Source organism: Aedes albopictus, chromosome 2 (genome assembly GCF_035046485.1).
Source record: "Aedes albopictus strain Foshan chromosome 2, AalbF5, whole genome shotgun sequence".
NCBI lineage: Eukaryota > Metazoa > Arthropoda > Insecta > Diptera > Culicidae > Aedes > Aedes albopictus.
In genome coordinates this window covers 26,010,620-26,031,571 of record NC_085137.1, presented here as the reverse complement: position 1 = coordinate 26,031,571, position 20,952 = coordinate 26,010,620, and the positions used below count along the sequence as shown (strand labels likewise).

Here is a 20,952-nt window from a genome sequence, read left to right as displayed (position 1 = left end):
CCTTCTGTCCTTCTGTCCTTCTGTCCTTCTGTCCTTCTGTCCTTCTGTCCTTCTGTCCTTCTGTCCTTCTGTCCTTCTGTCCTTCTGTCCTTCTGTCCTTCTGTCCTTCTGTCCTTCTGTCCTTCTGTCCTTCTGTCCTTCTGTCCTTCTGTCCTTCTGTCCTTCTGTCCTTCTGTCCTTCTGTCCTTCTGTCCTTCTGTCCTTCTGTCCTTCTGTCCTTCTGTCCTTCTGTCCTTCTGTCCTTCTGTCCTTCTGTCCTTCTGTCCTTCTGTCCTTCTGTCCTTCTGTCCTTCTGTCCTTCTGTCCTTCTGTCCTTCTGTCCTTCTGTCCTTCTGTCCTTCTGTCCTTCTGTCCTTCTGTCCTTCTGTCCTTCTGTCCTTCTGTCCTTCTGTCCTTCTGTCCTTCTGTCCTTCTGTCCTTCTGCCCTTCTGTCCTTCTGCCCTTCTGTCCTTCTCTCTGCTATCTTCTATCTTCAGGTATCAGTAGTTCGGTTTCAGAGTATATCTTCTATCTCCCGCTGAAGCACCCCGAATTTCCCTGGAACCCTCATAAAATACCACGGTATCCTCTAAAATGTCCCTCAAACCCCCAGAAACGACCCTGAGTTATTCTGAAACGACTCTGGAATCCCCTGAGACTCTCTGACACTCCTTTGAAACCACTTCCTTTTAGCGCTTCTGGGACCCTTTGAAAGGGCCCTGAGACCCTCTTGGAATGCCCTTAAGACCCCACGATACTCCCCTAAGACTTACTGGTATCTCCTATAAACATCTCTACGTTCTTCTGGTATACCCTCCAGAAAATCCGTTGGACCATCTAAAGCGCCTCTGAGACCTTCTAGTGTCTCCTGAAACCCTCTGAAATGCCCTTTGAGACTCTCTGGAACTCATCCGGAAACCCCTGAGATCCCTGTAAGCATCCCTGAGACCCTCTGAAATAGAACTGAGGTTTCTGTAGCGCCCTCACCCTCTAGAGGCCTCCTGGTACCTTCCTGAACCCCTCTGGGATCCCTTGAAACGCCCATGAAAAATCTCTGAATTCTCTTACCGTCATTGTTACATTTTCTTATGCACAAAATTCGTTCTGAATAGCTTTTCCTATTATTAAGCAGAGGATTTAAAAAGTGTTAAAATTAAAAGTGCATGAAAATAGCCTGCATGAAAAAAAGTTTTAGTGTAGTTTGAAAATTTGATTGTCGAATCCATTCTACAAGAAATTGCAAATAAATAGTCAAACAATTTTCCAAAGACAAAAAAACGTCATAAATTCCCAAATAGTATAACGAAAGCAATTCTCATACAAACGGTTTAAGAAATTCCCAAAGCAATGTCCAAAAAGTTCCAAATAAACTTCAAGAAATTGACAAAAGATCTGCTATTAAAACATACAAAAGAAAAGCTAAAAAAATCTAAGAATTTCATACAGTAGTTTCAAAAGAATTTATCAAATGATTTCTGCACAAAATTAGAGAAAAAAATTGCAATAGAGCTGCAGAATGCAAACATTCTCACAGAAGTTTTCGCTGGAATTCTTAAAGAAAACCCCGGAAGAATCCCTGAAGAGAATTCCAAAAGCATAGCTTGAGGAATTTACAATTTATGATTTTCCAAAGACATGCTAGAGACGAGATTTTGGTTAAGGAAGCCTCAAAATAAGAACAAAGAATTTGCTGAAGAAATCCTCAAAGGAATTATGAAAGGCGTTTTGGAAAGGGAAGGAAGAAATTCTGAAAAAAAATATTTAAAAAATCAAATAAAATTTCGGAAGAAGTCCCCAAGGAGCCAAAACTATTGTGGAGAGTACTTTTATTGAAACTACCGAAGAAGTTTCCATCGGAATTGTCTAAGGGAGTTGTTAATGGATCAAAAAGAAACTTTCGAATTAACTTCCTAAGAAATTACCAAAAATATTGTCAAATATGCTGCCCCTGGAAAATTTAAGAAATTATTTGAAACATCCACATAGCTTTTGTGATTCACAAAAGCATTTGAGAAGAAATTTTTGAAGAAATAACAGGAAAAATCGTCAGGTAGATTACCGAAGCCATTCCCAATCACACACATATCTTTTTTAATGGAATTATCGAATTTCATTTTCAGTATATCAAAGACATTGCCAAATAAATTGCAACAGGATAACCTAAGAATTGACGAAGAAATTATCTGAAGAATTATCAATTCTTCTGCGATTGACAGAAGAATTTCTAATTAAATTTTCAATGGAATTTCCAAAAAAAATCCTCACCTAATTTATAAAGTAATTTCTAATCAAATAGATACCCAAATAAACTTCCAAAGAAATTACCGAACAATTTTTTGAAAAACTGCTGAACAAATTCCGAAAGAAATGTCGAAGAAATTTAGATAAATGCATAGAAATGTCCAAAAGGATCATTTATAGGTTAGCTTTTCTGGGGGGTCTCTGATTTTTCAACGAATCATTTATAAGGTATGAAACATTACCACACAAAAGAGGAGTCGGAGAAGTCTAAAATCTGTTTAAAAATGCTACGTCATTTATGGAAGCTCTCAGAGAAATTGCTAGAGGAAATGAATATATTCCTGAAAAAAATAGATAAATTCTCAAAATGATAGGCGCACAAATTCCAAAACGGATTTTTCATACAATTTTTTTTTTTTGGAAATTCTTCTACCATATTATTTAAAAATTCCTTCGAAAAAACTTTTTTTATTGTTTTATCTATTACTTTGAAAATTTCTCAAAATTTTTGAATTATTGAAAGAATTTGCAAAGCAATTATAAAAGGGATTGCAATTAACACTCCCGGCCCCAAGATCAAAAATTTGTTGTAACTAAATTTTTAATTGGCTATATCTCAGCAATGGCTCAACCGATTTTCAAAATTTTTTTATCAATCTCATGTCCGAATCCTAAAATTTCAGATGATTCAACAGAAATTATTCTAGGGGTGCTCAAATTTCCTCTAGAACAGTGCAACCGATACAAATTTTTTTCGACATGCTTATTTAATTGTAAACGTGCAAAATATTTCAGTAAACATCATAAATATGCGTGGTTCACATGAATATAGTATAAAATAGCTGGATGCATATCGTAAATACAATCGAAAAATATTTTGAACATCCCTAGCGCTCTCGGCAGTGGCTAGTTGTAATAAAATTTTCAATTGACAATATCTCAGCAACGGCTCAACCGATTTTCAAAATTCTTTTACCAAGCTCTTCTCCGAATCCCAAAGTTTCAGATAATTGAACACAAATTATTTTAGGGGTGTTCAAATTTCCTCTAGAACCGTGCAACCGATATATATATTTTTAAATGTTTACCTAATTGGAAGCGGTCTGAAAATTACTGTACGCATAATGGATGTGTGTGGTATAGTATAAGATAAAATATTTTGAACATCCCTAGTGCTCCCGGCACAGTGGCTAGTTGCAATTAAATTTTCAATTGACTATATCTCAGCAACGGCTCAACCGATTTTCAAAATTCTTTTACCAATCTCTTCTCCGAATCCTAAAGTTTCAGATAATTGAACATAAATTTAGGGGTGTTCAAATTTCCTCTAGAACAGTGCAACCGATATAATTTTTTTTTCAAAATGTTTACCTAATAGAAAGGGGTCTGAAAATTACTGTACGCATAATGGATGTGTGGGGTACAGTATAAGATAAAATATTTTGAACATTCCTAGTGCTCCCAGCACGATGATCGAAAATTTGTTGAAACTAAATTTTAAATCAGCTTTATCTCAGCGATGGCTTAACCGATTTTCAAAATTGTTTTCCTTACATGTTGTCCTAATCTTCTAGTTTCAGATAATCTATATATATAAAAATGGATTTCCGTCTGTCTGTCTGTCTGTCTGTCTGTCTGACCGCTATGGATTCGAAAACTACTGGACCGATCGGTGTGAAATTTTGTATGTAAGTGCGTTTGGGGCCGGGGAAGGTTCTTGACTTGGTCCGAGACCCCTCCCCCCTCTGGAAAGGGGGGCTCCCATACAAATGAAACAGAAATGAGCTGAGAGAAAAGCTCAAGACTCAAAAGTAACAAAACCAATCTAGCGTGCGGTGCTCCAGTGACCTCAACAATTGTCAAATTTGAATTACAAATTGAATGTTTTCCTAAGAAGACAACGATGGGGCAAAAACGGCGGTGGCTGATCAGGTGGGCCCCAATAGCTGCAGATAAAATGCCGGGGGTTTCTGACCCACTGGTGGGCGATAACATCTTCGTCCCGAAGAAGTAAGCCCGGAATGTCCGGACGCGGCAGAGTGGGTGGTGAAAAACGCCGAGAAGACAACGGCGAGGCGACAACGGTGGTGGCTGGCAAGGTTGGCGTCGATAGCCACCGAGGAAAGGCCGTTATTTATAACTCCCGTGGTTTGCCGACTTCTTCCCGAGGAAACAAGACCGGGAGCTGGGCAACTGACTTGAGAGAGCCGCCACCAAACAAATTCCACCAGGAAATACCCCAGGAGTTCCTGCAGATATTAACTCAGGAATTTCTTCAGAATTTACCTCAGAAGTTCTGGATTTCATCCAGGCATTTCCTCTTAAATTGCCACCAAGAATATCTTCAGGAATTACCCCGAGAATTGATCCAGAAAGTCATCCAGGGATTCCTTTTTGAAAATATTTGAAGAATTTCTTCAGTAATTCCTCTAGAAGTTTTTCCAGGGATTCCTCCGGGAACATGCCCGGAAGGACTGGGGGCTGGGAAACTGGCTTGAGAGGACTGCCACCAAACGGCAGATTTCTGAGGATATGACGACCCGGAAAAACTGGATGATTTTTTTTTTCAGTAGGGGGGCCAGGGGACCAGAATTGAAATGAATTTTAAGCAGCATAGTCGCCCGATAAGTGAATATGCAAATCTGGATTGCAGTTTTGAAAAATCAAAATGACTCGATTCTCCCAGAGGTTACTTCAAGAATGCATCTATGGATTACACCAGACATTTCTTTGGGGGTTTCTCCTACAGAGGGGATTTAGATATCTTTAGATCCAAAAAATCCTTAAAAATTATGTTAAAAAAAACCTTTAGGAGTCCATTCAATTGTTCCTCCAATAATTCGTCTAGAAATTATTGCAGCCATGGATTTCTTCAGATTTTTTCTCCAGCGATTTCTACAGAAATTTATAAAGGAATTCCTTCTGTGATTTTTTCAGGAACAACTTTAGGGAGTATTTTAAGAATGACTTCAAGCACTTTTCTTGGGATTCTTTCAGAAATTCCTTCAGGAGTTGTTCCAGGATTCCTCTGTGAATTCCTTCAGGGATTCGTCTAAAAATTCCTACAGGGATTCATCCAGGAATTCCTCAAAAGAGTCCGCTATAGATTCCTCTAGAAATTACTCCAGATATTCCTCTAGATATACCTCAAGCAATTCCTCTATACAGATTCCACCAGGGTTTCATCCAGGAACTCCTCCAGGAAATCTTTCAGGGATTTGTCCAAGAATTCCTCCAGGGATTGTACCTGAAAGTTCTCCAGTGATTCTTCAAGAAAATCTTCCAGAAATTCCTCTAGGGATTGCTCTCGAGATCCCTCCAGGAGTTCCTTAGATGATAGCTCAAGGAATTTCTCTAGAGATTTTCCCAGAAATTCTCTCAGGTATGTCTACTGGAATTCCTTCAGAAGCTCCCCCAGACAATCAGGAGTTCCTCTAGGAATTGCTCTAGGAATTCCTCCACGATTTTTTTTGGGATTTCTCCAGGAATTCTTTTGGAATAACCTCCAGGGATTTTTGTAGGGATTCCTCCAGGGACTCCTCCAGGAATACCTTTAGGAATTCCACCAGGAATTCCTGCAGATATTAACTCAGGAATTCCTGCAGAATTTACCTCAGGAATTCTGAATTTCATCCCGGCATTTCCTCCAGGATTGCCACCAACAACACCTCTAAGAATTACCCCAAGAATTGTTCCACAAAATCCTCCAGGGATTGCTTTTTGAAATTCTTTCAAGAATTTCTTCAGTAATTCAAGGGATTCCTCCGGGAATTCTTCCAGGGTTTCCTTGAAGAATTTTTCTAGAAATGTCTCCTCCAGGTATTCCTTTAAGGATTCCTCCAGAGATTTCTCACGGAATGTGTTCAAGGGATCCCTCCAGGAATACCACCAGCATTTCCTCCAGGTCCATGTTTTTACCAGAAATTTCTCTAAAGATTCTTCCAGAGATTCCTCCAGGAATTCCTCCGATGATTCCTCTAATAGTTCATCCAGATATTCCTGCAAGAATTTTTCCAGGAATTTCTCCATAAATTCCTAATGGAATTTCTGCAGGGATTCCTTAAGGAGTTCCTCTGGAGATTTCTGAAGGATTCCTCGAGGAATTCCGCCAATGATTCCTCCAGATATTTCTCTAGAGATACCTCATGAAATTACTGTAGAAATTCCACTAGGGAATCCTTGAGGAATTTTCCCAGAAATTCATTAAAGGATTTCTCCAGGGATTCTACCTGAAAGTTTTCCAGCAATTCTTCAATAAAATCCTCTAGAAATTCCTCCAGGAGTTCCTCTGAAGTTTTCTCAAGTAATTTTTTCTAGATATTCCTCCAGGAATTCGTACAAGCATGTCTCCATGCATTCCTTCAGGAGCTTCTCTAGGGAATCCTCTACGGATAGCTTTTGGGAATACCTTCGGGCATTCCTCTAGGAGTTCCTCCAGGGATTTTCACAGCGTTTCCTCCAGGGATTCATCCAGGTATTTCTTCAGAATTTGATTCTTGGACTCCTCCAGGAATTCCTTTAAGAATTCCACCAGTAATTATCTTAGGAACTCCTGCAAAAATTCCCTCAGGAATTCTCGCAGAAATTAATCCAGTAATTCGTTCAGGAATTGCAACGCCAATTTATCCAGGAATTTCTCTAGGAAATCATCCTCAAGAAAATTATACACGCATTATTCCAAGAATGTATGGATTCCGCCAAGGATTCCTCCAGTAATTCCACCAGAATTTACCAGTAATTTACCAACAATTCCTCGAGGAATTTAACAGGAATACTAACACGCATGTTCTGATAGAAGTTTTAACTTATTCTTAGTCAAAATGTGGAGGTTGGTCAAAATGTGGACCAGAAATGTTTCTATGGTGGCTCTCTTACAGATAAAACATGATTCATAACTCAAACAATAATCAACCAAATAAAACAAAATTTTACATGTGGATGATTTTGAAAATAAGGAACGTGTCAAAAGTTGAGGGTCTGCGACCCCTCCTTTATCTGGAAGCAGCACCTCACCACCCTAATGAAACAAAATTGTCTGCATTATATGTGCAAAACGAACTAAATTTGGCATGTGGATATTTTTGAAGGCATGAAATGTTTGTGATATTGTTAGTCCTTTCAGAGGGTGGAGGAGGTTCTCATACAAATGAAATATAAATTTTTGCATAACTAAGAAAAAGTGTATGGCCGACGGTTATTAGGCCGAAGTTTATAGAGCCGAATGAAGAATAGCTCGAATGGACATCAGGCCGAATGTTCATTAAATCCACAGGCATAATGATCAGCATGCCATTTTTGTCCCACAGGTTGGAATTCCTGCTGCTTATAATGCTCACTCCATGACAGGTTTTTCCTTCTTTTAGTAATAGGCTGTTCTTTCAAGTCCCGCTTTCTTTACGGACCAATTGCTAAAATATACTGCATATTCAAATGTTCCCTTCTTTTTATCGAAGGTTTTTCTTTCGAGTGGCACTGTTGAGTAAGTTTATGGCAGTTGAACTGTTACGGTCATGTAAGATTTGTCCCTTTCTTTAAGTCACATTGATAAAGAATTGATTAGCAATCAAACCACCAAACGGCATTCTTATTCGGAGATGTTTTCCTTCTTTTAAAATAGACTGTTCTTTTGCACTGTTATGAAAGAATGGGCCTTCACATAAAAAATCAGCTAAAACGGATGGGGAAAAATGTAGCAAATGGAAGATAACGTGCCTCTCGGGCCGGCATTCCAATGTATATACAAACTAATTTACATACTTTTTGATACCATACAACTAATTCATGAATGAAATGATCAACACGATTTTTGAACAATTCAATTTGTCCTCATGGTGTAGAACAAGTTCAGAAAATTAACAAAAAACTGAGACGTAGTGTATGAGCAATAATTAAAATGGGCAATACAATGTTTGCCGGGTCAGCTAGTTGAATAAAAAATATTCTAGGGGTGGTCCAATTTTTTCCATGTCAGTGCAGAAGATACGATATTTTTCAGCCATTTTTTCTTCATTGAGGACGTTCAAAATAATTCCTTGAACATCATAAACCTACATTATTCAAACGGGAATAGTATAAGATCTATCTGGATACATGCAGTAAACCTCAATTAAAAAGATGTTGAACATCCCTAGTGCTCCTTGAATTATGACCGAAGCTTGACGGTAATTAAATTTTCAATCGCATATATCTCAGCGATAGCTCAACCGATTTTCAAAATTATTTTACCAATCTCTTGTACGAATCTTCAAATTACAGAAGTTTGAAAAAAATCTTCTAGGGGTGTTCAAATTGCCTTTTGAACAGTTCAACTTGTTTCAAAATATTTATATCATTGTAAAAGTTCTATATATTTCGGTAAACATCATAAATCTTCGTGATTCTAATGAGAATAGCATAAGATCACTTGATACATATTGTGAACTACATAGTAAATTGAACATCCCTAGCACTACCGGCATTGTAATCGAAATTCGGCTGTAACTATATTTTCAATGGGCTATATGTCAGCGATGACTTGACCGATTTGCCATATTATTTGACTAATCTCTTGTCAGAATTTTGTTTTGTGTTCAAATTTCCTCAAGAGCTCTGCATCCGGTGTATTTTTTTCGACTTGTTTACTTCATTGTGAACGTTCTAAATATTTTCACAAGCATGAGAAATCTGCGAGATTCTTATTAGAACAGTATAACATAAAAGGATACATATTGTGAATCACATAAAAACACACTCGGTGATTGAAATTAAACTATAAATAAATTTTCAATTGGCTATATCTCGCAAAATAACTCAACTGGTTTTTTATATTCTTTTACTTATCGAATCTTCAAGTTTCAGACAATTGAACAAAAATCATTCTAGAGATGTTAAAATTTCCCCTGAACCAGATAACCGATACAATTTTTTTCCGACATGTTTACCTAATTGTAAACGTTCTGAAACTGTCACAGAAAAAAATATTGGGACATCCCTAGCGCTCCTATAACGATGACTAAATTTTCAATCTGCAATATCGCAGCAATAGCACAACTGATTTTCAAAGTTATTTTGCTAATATGTTGTTCAAGTCTTCGAACTTCAAACAAATGAACAAAATACGTTATAGGGGTGTTCAAACTTCCTTCAGAACAGTGCAACCGATACACCATTTTTTCAGTCATTTTCACTTCATTGTAAGCGTTATGAAAAAAATCCGCAAACATCATCAATTTGCTGGCTTCAAATGAGAAAAGTATAAAAATGCCGGAAACATGTAGTAAGCCTCACAGAAACAGGTTTTGAACATCCCCAGCCCTCCCGGCACTATGATTTTTAATTGGCTTCATCTCAGCGATAGCTCGCCCGATTTTCAAAATTCTTTTACTAATCTCTTGTCTGAAACTTCATGTTTGGAACCATTGAACAAAACTTATTCTAGTGGTGTTGAATTTTTTTTCCAGCACAGTTTTAAAAATTTCATTGTAAAAGTTTTAAATATTTCCGTGAACATCATACATCTAGGTGATTCATAAGAGAATTGTATAAAATTCTATATAGTGGAGGGTTGTTCAAATTTCCTACACAAAAGGACAGCCGTTGCAATATTTTTCGCCCTTTTTTACTACATTGTATATGTTCTAGATGGAAACGTCATAAATCGGCGTGATTCATGTAATATTTGCATTAGATTTTGATGATAAATGATGTAGAACTCAATTTCCAGAACCAAGACAACATTATACACAGCTGCTTATAGTACTGCACGTGGCTGGACACACGTGGTGGCAACTGTAACTGAAACAATTGAAATCAAGTATCCACGTAGCATCCTAGCACGTAGCCATGTGAGGGTAAATTTTGGGGTAAGCCGATAAAACACTAATTATAAAGGACTATTCTAGGAGCGGACAGAGCCACGTTCGGGCATCGATTTATTTCCAACAATATCATGACTTATTTCTCACTATCCTGGTCGGGACCTATCCTTTCCCGGTCCGATGAAATGAGAAAGGACCTTTATAGTTTGTGCTTTACACTAACGGAGGTACCTGATTTCAGTTCCGTCCTCCTATGAGCTGAGTAATGGTTTGAAGGAAATTTGAACGCCCTCATAATGATTTTTTTCAATTGTTTGAATCTTGAATAACTGCAGAACATGTTACTAGAAGAATTTTGAAAATCGGTTAAGCCATCGCAGAGATACAGCTGATTAAAAATTTTGTTTAAACTAATTCGATCACCGTGCCTGGAGCGCTAGGGATGTTCAAAATATTTATTCTTATGCTATTCTAATATAAACCACACAGATAGATTATGCCTACGGAAATTTATAGAACGTTTAAATTGGTAAACATATCGAAAAAAAATATATCGGTTGCACAGAGGAAATTTGAACACCCCTATAATGTTGAATTGTTTGAACCTTGAAGATTATGATAAGAGAGTTCTAAAAGCATTTTGAAAATCGGTTGAGCCATCGCTGAGATATGTAAGATTCAAATTTTGGTTGCAGCTAAAATTTGATCTCAATTTCGGGAGCTCAAGAGATGTTCAATATATTTTTCTGTGAGATTCACTATAAGCATTCGGTTATCTAATACTATTCTCATTTGAATCACATAGATGTTTGATATTTACGGAAATATTTGGAAGGTTCACAATGAAGAAAAACTGGTCGCAAAAAATCGTATCTGCTGCACTGGTATGGAGAAAATTTGACCAGCCCTAGATTATTTTTCATTCATTTATCTGAAACAAGAAAATTAAATAATTGAAAATCGGTTAAGCAATCGCAGAAATATAGCTGATTTAAAATGAAGCTTCAACTAATTTTCGACCATCGTGCCTGGAGCGCTAGGGATGTTCAAAATATTTTATTGAATACGATTCCCATTTGAACCATACAAATAAATCATGTCTACGGAAGCGCTTGTATCGTTTACAATTAGGTTAACATGTCGAACAAATTAAATCGATTGCACTGTTCTAGAGAAATTTGAACATCCCTAGAATGATTATTGTTCATTTGTTTGAAACTTGAATATTCGAACAAGAGATTGGTAAAATAATTTTGAAAATCGGTTGAGCCATCGCTTAGATATAACCAATTGAAAATTCAATTGCAACTAATCACTGTGCCGGGAGCGCTAGGGGTGTTCAAAATATTTTTCTGTTAGATTAACGATATGTATCGTTATCTTATACTATTTTCATTTGAACACCTCAGATTTATGATGTTTACTAAAATATTTGGAACGTTTACAACCAGATAAACATGTCGAAAAAAAGTGTATCGGTTGCACTGATCTAGAGAAAATTTGAACACCCCTATAATAATTTCTGTTCAATTATCGGAAACTTTAGGATTCGGACAAGAGATTGGTAAAAGAATTTTGAAAATCGGTTGGGCCATTGCTGAGATATAGTCAATTGAAAATTTAATAGCAACTAGCCACTGTGCCGAGAGCGCTAGGGATGTTCAAAATATGTTTCTGTTAGATTAACGATATGGATCCAGTTACTTCTACTATTTTCATTTGAACACCGCAAATCGGTCAAGTCATCGCTGACATTTACCCCTTTGGAAATATAGTTACAGCCGAATTTCGATCACAATGCCAGTAGTGCTAGGGATGTTCAATTTACTATGTAGTTCACAATATGTATCAAGTGATCTTATGCTATTCTCATTAGAATCACAAAGATTTATGATGTTTACCGAAATATTTAGAACTTTTACAATGATATAAATATTTTCAAAAAAGTTGAACTGTTCAAGAGGCAATTTGAACACCCCTAGAAGGGTTTTTTTATTCAAACTTTTGTAATTTAAAGATTTGTACAAGAGATTGGTAAAATAATTTTGAAAATCGGTTGAGCCATCGCTGAGATATAAGCGATTGAACATTAAGTTACAGTCAAGCTTCGGTCACAATTCAAGGAGCACTAGTGATGTTCAACATCTTTTTAATTGAGGTTTACTGCATGTATCCAGATAGATCTTATACTATTCTCGTTTGAATAATGTAGGTTTATGAAGTTCAAGGAAATGTTTTGAACGTCCTCAATGAAGAAAATATGGCTGAAAAATATCGTATCTTCTGCACTGATATGGAGAAAATCGGACCACCCCTAGAATATTTTTTATTCAATTATCTGAAACTAGAAGATTAGGACAACATGTAAGGAAAATAATTTTGAAAATCGGTTAAGCCATCGCTGAGATATAACTGATTTAAAATTTAGTTTCAACAAATTTTCGATTATCGTGCCGGGAGCGCTAGGGATGTTCAAAATATTTTATCTTATACTATACCACACACATCCATTATGCGTACATTAATTTTCAGACCGCTTCCAATTAGGTAAACATTTAAAAAAAATATATCGGTTGCACTGTTCTAGAGGAAATTTGAACACCCCTAGAATAATTTCTGTTCAATTATCTGAAACTTTAGGATTCGGAGAAGAGATTGGTAAAAGAATTTTGAAAATCGGTTGAGCCGTTGCTGAGATATAGTCAATTGAAAATTTAATTGCAACTAGCCACTGTGCCGGGAGCGCTAGGGATGTTCAAAATATGTTTCTGTTAGATTAACGATATGCATCCAGTTATCTTCTACTATTTTCATTTGAACACCTCAGATTTATGATGTTTTCTGAAATATTTGGAACGTTTACAGCCAGATAAGCATGACGAAACAAAATTTGTATCGGTTGCACTGTTCTAGAGGGAATTTGAACACCCCTAGAACAATTTCTGTTCAAGCATCTGAAATTTTAAGATTCGGACATGAGATTGATAAAAAAACTTTGAAAATCGGTTGAGCCATTGCTGAGATATAGCCAATTAAAAATTTAGTTACAACAAATTTTCGATCCCGGTGCTCCGCGTAACTTTTTTGATCTCGGTGCTCCTAGTGTTAACGAAATATTTTAAATATGTGGTTGGCGTATCAATTTCAAAAAAAAATCTCCAGAATTCCCTAGGAATTAAAGAAGCAATTTCCAGACGAATTACCTAAGAAGCTACAATTCTGAAATTCTCAAAGAAATTGCTTTGAGAACTAATGAAAGATATCCTAAGCAATTTCTATAAGTGTTCCTAAATATATTTACCAAATCATTCCTTTAAAAAAAAGAAGAAAATACCGAAAAAGTTGCAGAGGAATTCCTAAACAAAGTTCCGAAGGAATCCTCTAAAGAATTATCAAACGAATTTTCAAAACAGTTGCTGCAAGAATTTTTATGTTTTTTTTTACATTCACGAAAACAAAAATTCTTCAAATCAACTGGAAGGAATCTCCAGAAAATTGCTGAAAGAATGTATTTAAAAAATTGCCAAAATAATAACCAACGAAGTTTCCAAAAGAGCTTCCTGAGAAGTTTCCAAGGGAGTTGCTGACACACCATAAAAAACTAAATAAAAGTTTCCGAAGCCATTGTCAAGTGATCTTTTACAGGAAAATCTCGGAAAGCATCACTCATGAACTCATGAGGGAATGATCTGAAGAATTCTCATGGCTTCTGTGATTTACATATTTTTTTATGAAATGCTTAAAAGCATCATCAATAAATGAGCCTTTTTGGTGGAGTGGAGGTTCTTAATTTTGTACGAATCATGTATTAAGTATGGGAAATTAGGATACAAAGGAGGACGAGGCGTCAAATATCTGTTAAAAAATGCTACGTTATTTATGGAAGCTCTCAGCGTAATAACTGAAAAAATTTAAATAAAAAATGCTGAAGTAGTTTTCAAAGAAATTGCCGAAAGAATTTAGAAAATTTCCAAAAATATCCGAAAACAAATTCTCAAATAAAATTTTGGATGAAATCCCCAAACGACTAAAAAATGGCAGAGGGATTTTTTTTATAAATTACCGAAGAAGTTCTCAAACTGATTATTAAAGAAGTGTCCAAAAGAGTTGTCTAATAACTTTTCCAGTGAGTTGCTGAGTTACTTTCGAAGCAATTTCCAAAGAAATTTCCGTAATTTTGCCAAATAAACTGCAACAGGAAAACCTAGGAAAGCATTACTGAATGATTCACTTAAGAATTTCTGGAAAAATTTGCAAAGGAATTGCCGAAAAATTCCTCAAATAAAATATTGACGAAGTTCCTAATCACATGGACAAAACTTTAATTGTATGGAATTACCGAAGAAATTTCTAAAAATTGCTGAAAAAATTCCGAAAGACATGCCTGAAAAGTTTTCAAAAAAAAATGCCAGAGTGTTGTTGCCGTACTAATTTCCAAAGGTGTTGCCAAAGAAATTTCCAAAAGAATCGTCCATAAATGATCATTTTTGAGGGAGTGGAGTCTCTGATTTTGCTGCGAACCATGGGTAATTAGGATACAAAGAAGGACGAGGCGTCCAAAATCTGTTTTTAAAATGCTACGTTATTTAGAGAAGTTCTCAGAGCAATTGTTGGAGAAAAAATGCAGAAGAACTCCCAAAAAATACTTTTAAAAATTGTTGGAGATATTTAAGTCCAGAGAGCCTTAATTTCTAAAATTCCACGAGACTTTCCTGAGAAAGCCCCATGAGAAACTCCTGTGAAATCCACTAAAATCCACAGAAGCTACTTAAATCTTCTTTAAACCACCTTCAAACTCCCCAAAGTCTTCTTCGGCATTTTTTTTAAGAATTTAGACTTTTCCTTTAAAAATTTCTCAGACAAGTGGAATTCCCGAAGGAATTTGCAAAGCACCAAAATATAGCCGGATTAATTCAAAAATATAATTGTAAAATGCATTTCCAAAAAAACAAAATCAAGAAGAATCAAAAAATACTCAGAAATTCTCAAAGAAATAAACAAAGCAATTTCAATACAAACTTTGCCAAATAAACTGGAACAGAAAAACCTAGGAAAGCATCACTGAATGATTCACTTAAGAATTTCTGGAGAAATTTCCAAAAGAATTGCCGAAAAAATACTCAAATAAAATATTGACGTAGTTCCTAATCACATGGACAAAACTTTAATGTTATGGAATTACCGAAGAAATTTCCAAAAATTGCTGAAGAAATTCCAAAAGACATGCCTGAAAAGTTCCCAAAAAAAATTCAAGAGTGTTGTTGCCGTACTAATTTCCAAAGGTGTTGCCAAAGAAATTCCCAAAAGAATCGTCCATAAATGATCATTTTTGAGGGAGTGGAGTCTCTGATTTTGCTACGAACCATGGGGATTTAGGATATAAAGGAGGACGAGGCGTCCAAAATCTGTTAAAAAAAATGCTACGTTATTTATGGAAGTTCTCAGAGCAATTGTTGGAAAAAAAATTCAAAAGATCTCCCAAAAAGTACTTTTAAAAATTGTTGGAGATATCCAAAGTCCAGAGAGCCTTACTTCCTAAAATTCCATGAGACTTTCCTGAGAAAGTCCCATGAGAAACTCCTGTGAAATTCACTAAAATCCACAGAAGCTACTTAAATCCTCTTTAAACCGTCTTTAAAATCCCCAAGATCTTCTTCGGCATTTTTTTTAAGAATTTAGACTTTTCCTTTGAAAATTTTCCAGACAAATGGAATTGGCAAGGCACCAAAAGATAGCCGGAATAATTTGAAAATGTAAAATTAAATTTTATAAAATACATTTCAAAAAATAATTCAAGAAGAATTTAAAAAAATACTCAAAAATTCTCAAAGAAATAAGCTAAGCAATTTCCATACAAACTTTTCAAATAAGTTACCAAAAGAAATCTAAATAAATTGCCAAATGAATTGTCACGAGAACTAAGACTGCAAAACTGTAAAAAGAAATCATAAGCATTCCTAGAAGTATTTTCAATTGAATTGGCCAAATAAATTCTCAAAAAAAAATTGAAAAAAATTCCGTTGGATTTGAAAAGTTCAAAAATTCACAGATCGATTTTCGAGAAAACTCTTGAAGTAAATCCTGAAGGAGTTTCCGAAAGAATTGCTTAAGGAATTACCAATGGAATGTCTGGACTATGCCAGAGAAATCCTCAAAGAAATTGCTTAAGGAATCTTCAAAGAAATTTTCAAAGAAATTTTCAAAGAAATTTTCAAAGCAATTGCCGAAGGAATTCTGAAGATTTTTTTTGCATAAAATTCACGAAAAAATCTTTAAAATGACTTGAATTATTTGAATGACCACAAGAATCGCGGAGAGCATTTTTAAAGACATTATCGAAAAAAATCGCAAAGTGGTAATCGACAAAGTTCGAAAAATCTTCACATGAATAAAAACCTTTTAATTGGAATCACAGAATTTCTTTCTTCAGCAATACCGAATAAACTGCCACAGAATCCACGAAGAAAATATCTAATGAAATCTAATAGTTTTTGTGATTCATAGAAGAATTTCTACAGAAATTTCCAATGGACTTGCCGAAAAAAAACCTCTAATAAATTGTTGAAGTAGTTCCTAATGCTTTTGGAAGTTTACACGGCAATAACTCCCGGCATTTCTTTGCAATTATTTTTTTTCTTTTTTTTTTTAATAAATTTTTCCGAATTTCATCAGTAGTTTTTCAAAAATTCCTGTGGTTATTCCATAGAAAAAATGTGTTCAAGTACATTTTTTATGGAATAACCATAGAAATTTTCAAAACACTGCCGGTGAAATTTTCAAAGGGCATACCAATTTTTTTTTTCAAAAAAAAAAAATCTAGAATAAATTCAAAGGAATTGCCGGAGAAAATTTAACATGAATATCACTGTATATTTAATTTAAAATGGCATAAGAATCACATATTCCCCAAAAAAATATTCAATAGTTCGTTAGAAAAAAGTCGTATGAAAAAACATTGTCGAAGAAACTTCTAAAAAAATCATCAAAAAATTGCAAATAGATAAGAATTGCCGAAGGTATGCTCTAGAAGTTATGGAAAACATTTTCTCAAGAGTTTTCAAATCGAGTAACCATTTGTATCAGGATGGTTTCAGGAGGTTTCAGGGAGTTTCAGGGTATTTTCAGAAGATTTTGTGGCGTGAAGCGTGAAGACATTATGAGAAGGGGATTTCTAGCGAAGGAATTAGAAATGGTTCAAGGCGGCTGAAGGACCCCAGGTAACAATTTGATGCTGTACCAACTTTTCTCCAACTATTTTTAATCAGCTTTCATTTGAACAAAAACTGAGAGGTAAAATCCTTTATTCAGCTCCTAAACATCTTATTTTACTGATTTTATTCAACCTTTAGCTGATTTGAGGTTCATTAGAAGGCTGATTTAAGGCTTAATATGCGCTCAATCAATGATTGTTAAATTTATTAATTGTTTAAAATAAAAAAACACTTTCGTGAGCCTATTTTCACCATTAGCTGCGTCTATTTCCAAGGAGTTGTTTAGGAATGTATAAATTAATCTGTGGGTAAACTAGGAATTCAAGTCGGACCTCCTGATTTATAGTCACTTATCTTAGCACCTACACCACACACACTTGTATACATATCCTCGAAAACAAGAGCATAACTTGTTGTGTCTGAATAGTCAAGAACATAAGTTGAACTAAGTCTGTATTGAGGCTGAAGAAGCGATGTGGAGTTCACAAAAACATGCTTGGGTCAGCTGTCAAAAAAATTTCGATTAAGGTTCTATTCCATAGGTTCCCAAACTTTCAGGTCGCGCGACCCCCTTTTGCCAGCAGACGTAGTTTTCGCGACCCCCATGGAAATTCCCTCATTTGTTGTATTTGACAGTAAAATATTTTACTATCTTTCGCGAGTCCCTGGATGAAGGCCAGCGATCCCCCTGGGGAGTCGCAACCCACATTTTTAGGAAACCATGTTCTACTCAAGAATCATAAGTAGCTGAATAACAGTTTCTTAATCAAAAATTTGCTTAAGAGTAGTTTGTTACACTCTTATACAGCCAAAATGTTTGTTGGGTATTCAACTTGATGTTGAGCCATCTATGTATTGCTGATTAAAGAGGTTGAGCAAGCCATACTTCAGACCAATATTCAGCAACCATTGTGTTCAGCCATTGACACCATTAACCAGCTATTGTTCAGCTAAAACTCTCACTGTTCAGCATTCTTTGTTACTTGGGACGGTTCATCATACAGTTTTATGGAGCATAGTTCCGTAGAGAAGCAGGTTTCAAAGATGTTCTTGCACCTACAAGAACTTCCACGAGTGAAGGCCCTAAGATTTACAAGAGCAATCAATAGATAGTTGTTACATTATTGATCCCAAGGCTACAAAACAGATCACACAAGGCTAAAAAACAGTCACTTACTGCGCTGCCTTGGGATGCGGTGTAACATCCTACAGGTCCATAGAGGATGATTCTGCAGATTGGCACTTTCTAAAGATGTTCTAGGTCATCCAAGCACTTCCGCTTGTAAAGGCCTGAAGATCTACTAGCGTAATCAATGGATTGTTGTTACATTACTGATGCGATGAATCTACAAGTCCGTGGCACCTGATTTTGTAAAGAACTACTTTCAAAGGAGTTCTAGATTATCCAAGAACTTCCGTGAGTATACGCTTGAAGGTCTACAAGCGTTATAGCGATGTAACACCCTGCTGTATTCCTGTACTGACTACAAAAAATGTTCAAGATCCTTCAAGAACTCTCATGAATGTAGGCCTTAAGATCTACAAGGCATATCCATGGATTGTTATTACGTTATTGATGCAATGCAACATCCTACAGGTCAATGGAAGATAGTTTTGAAGAGTAGAAATTTCTGAAGATTTTCTAGGTCATCGAACCATATATCGACCTTAAGATCTACAAGGATAATCAAATCGTTGTAGGACAATACTCCATGGACCAATAGGCTATTGCACTGCATCACTAATGTAACAACAATCAATTGATTACGCTTAAAAATTTTAAGGCCTTCATTCACAGAAGTTTTTGGAGGACCTAGACAATTTTGGAAATATGTTCGTTACAGAACAATGTTCCACGGACTTGTAGGATGTTGCATCGCATCAGGAATATACCAACAATCCAACGATTATGCTCGTAGATCTTAAGGCCTTTACTTGCGGAAGTTCTTGGACGACCTAGCACATCATCATATAAAATCAGTCAGATGTTGCACCGCACCAATAAGCTACAACCCACTGATAACGCATGTAAATCATAACGCCGTTACTCGCGGAGGACCCAGAACTTCTTAAAAAAAAAGTTCTCTACAGAACTATACTTTAGGGACTTGTGGAATGTTGCACCGTATCATTTATGTAACAACAACCTATTGAATGCACTTGTAGATCTTGAAGCCTATATTCGCGGAAGTATATGGAGGGCTTTCCAAATTTTGAAACCTCTGAACCAACACTTTTCTTTTTCTTCTATAGATTTTGCTGCAATTTTCCTCCTTCAATTTTTTGGTCACCCTAATTTCTGTCTCTTTTTATGACCCCTAGAATTGCTATCTCCAGCCGTCGCATCCGGGATATCCCAGCCAGACTGTCTAACCCCTCCGGAAAAAGAAAAAAAAACATTCTACTCACATCAACAGATAAGGGGACGCCAGCTGCAACGCCGTCATGAACACTTGAATTACCCCGGCAAAGACGAACGGCCCTCCGTATGCTTGGACGATGACTGGCAAAATGGATTTGGTGGCGCTCGACGACGGTTGTCTGTTCCAGTGCCTATCGAACTCCGGACTGATTTCTCTGGTCGAGTCCTCTGGATTCAGGTCGTACATATCGTCCATGGACAGCTGCTTGCGGAAACCGGTCCACAGAAGGCGATCGTAAGTCAGGAATAGTAGGCGGCACAGGAAACTGGACGTCGATTCTGGGTTTGGTTTCTTCGGTTCGGGATAACTGCTCGTAGTAGGCCGTTCGTCTGGGAAGAATTCCAGCACGAAGGCAATGCAAATCAAGGCATACTGCGTGAGGTAGCTGTAGATGTGAGATGTTGCGTATCCAGTTGCGTTCTTGAATGACTGGCATTCCGAACGGATCTGAGGTATTCCAAAGCACACTTTTAGGAACCAAAACACGAAAACCGTTCCTGAACTCTGGATGCCGTTCTTTCTGTGATAGAATAGCAATGACAATACGATTGCCTAGAAATGCGAAGAAACTTATTCTTGATATTCAACATACGGTTCGTTTGCATGAAAACTCACATACGAGACTGCGTTTAACACTTTTGTAACTGGTTCAACCGTTGGTAAATTGTCTTTGCTCATAACAGCCAACCCCAGATCCACACCGCTGCCACAAACCAACAAAAACACCACAATCATTTTCGACACATTCAGCAAATTCCAGGGAATGTCCCGATAGCGACTACTTCTTATTTTGTGCACTTCGTACCCGAGGAAAACCACCAGAAAGCAACACGGTACCCATTGCAGAAACACACGCTGGAAGCAGTAGGTCAACCGTGGATCTTCCGGATGCCATGCCAACGCGCTGTCCTAAACACAGATCAAAAACGAAATTATGTCACATCATCATCAAGTCATCCAATACCGCAGCAACCCGAAAAAGTCAAAAAGAAATATTCACCCAAAGCGCACCGCCACAAAATTCCTCGAACGTCATCGTCGTGCGTGGTGTGGTCGCAGTAGGCGCCTAGACCAAAAGACACACGTGTCGATCTGCACTTCGAAGCTCGAAGACGACTCGATTGAAACTGACCAACACAATGCAATGCACGCGGCGCGGCAGCAGCGGAAAACTGGCTTAACTCTTTCGATCGGTGCTAGAGCAGAGCTCTGCGGCTGCAGCCCCACGCGACGCGTGCGCTATCTACTCTACAGTACCACCACACGATATTGGACTGATAAGCAGGGTTGGGACGCTCTTTT

The 20,952-nt window shown here is 36.8% G+C and overlaps 1 protein-coding gene across 2 annotated transcripts in view; it reads right to left on the bottom strand.

Annotated features, from left to right (window-relative positions):
- LOC109429689 (multidrug resistance-associated protein 1-like) overlaps positions 1 to 20,952 on the bottom strand; it is a 25,145-nt gene extending 4,193 nt beyond the window's left edge. Inside the window, exons 1-3 of one of the 2 annotated variants that reach the window (XM_019680025.3) lie at positions 20,651 to 20,952; positions 20,266 to 20,559; positions 19,637 to 20,202 (exon numbers count right to left, since the gene is read on the bottom strand). In XM_019680025.3, coding sequence (XP_019535570.2) covers positions 19,637 to 20,202; positions 20,266 to 20,559; positions 20,651 to 20,686 — 896 coding nt within the window. In that variant the 5' untranslated portion in view covers positions 20,687 to 20,952. The remainder of the gene's footprint in view (positions 1 to 19,636; positions 20,203 to 20,265; positions 20,560 to 20,650) is intronic. The other variant, XM_062849332.1, reaches the window with a different exon arrangement.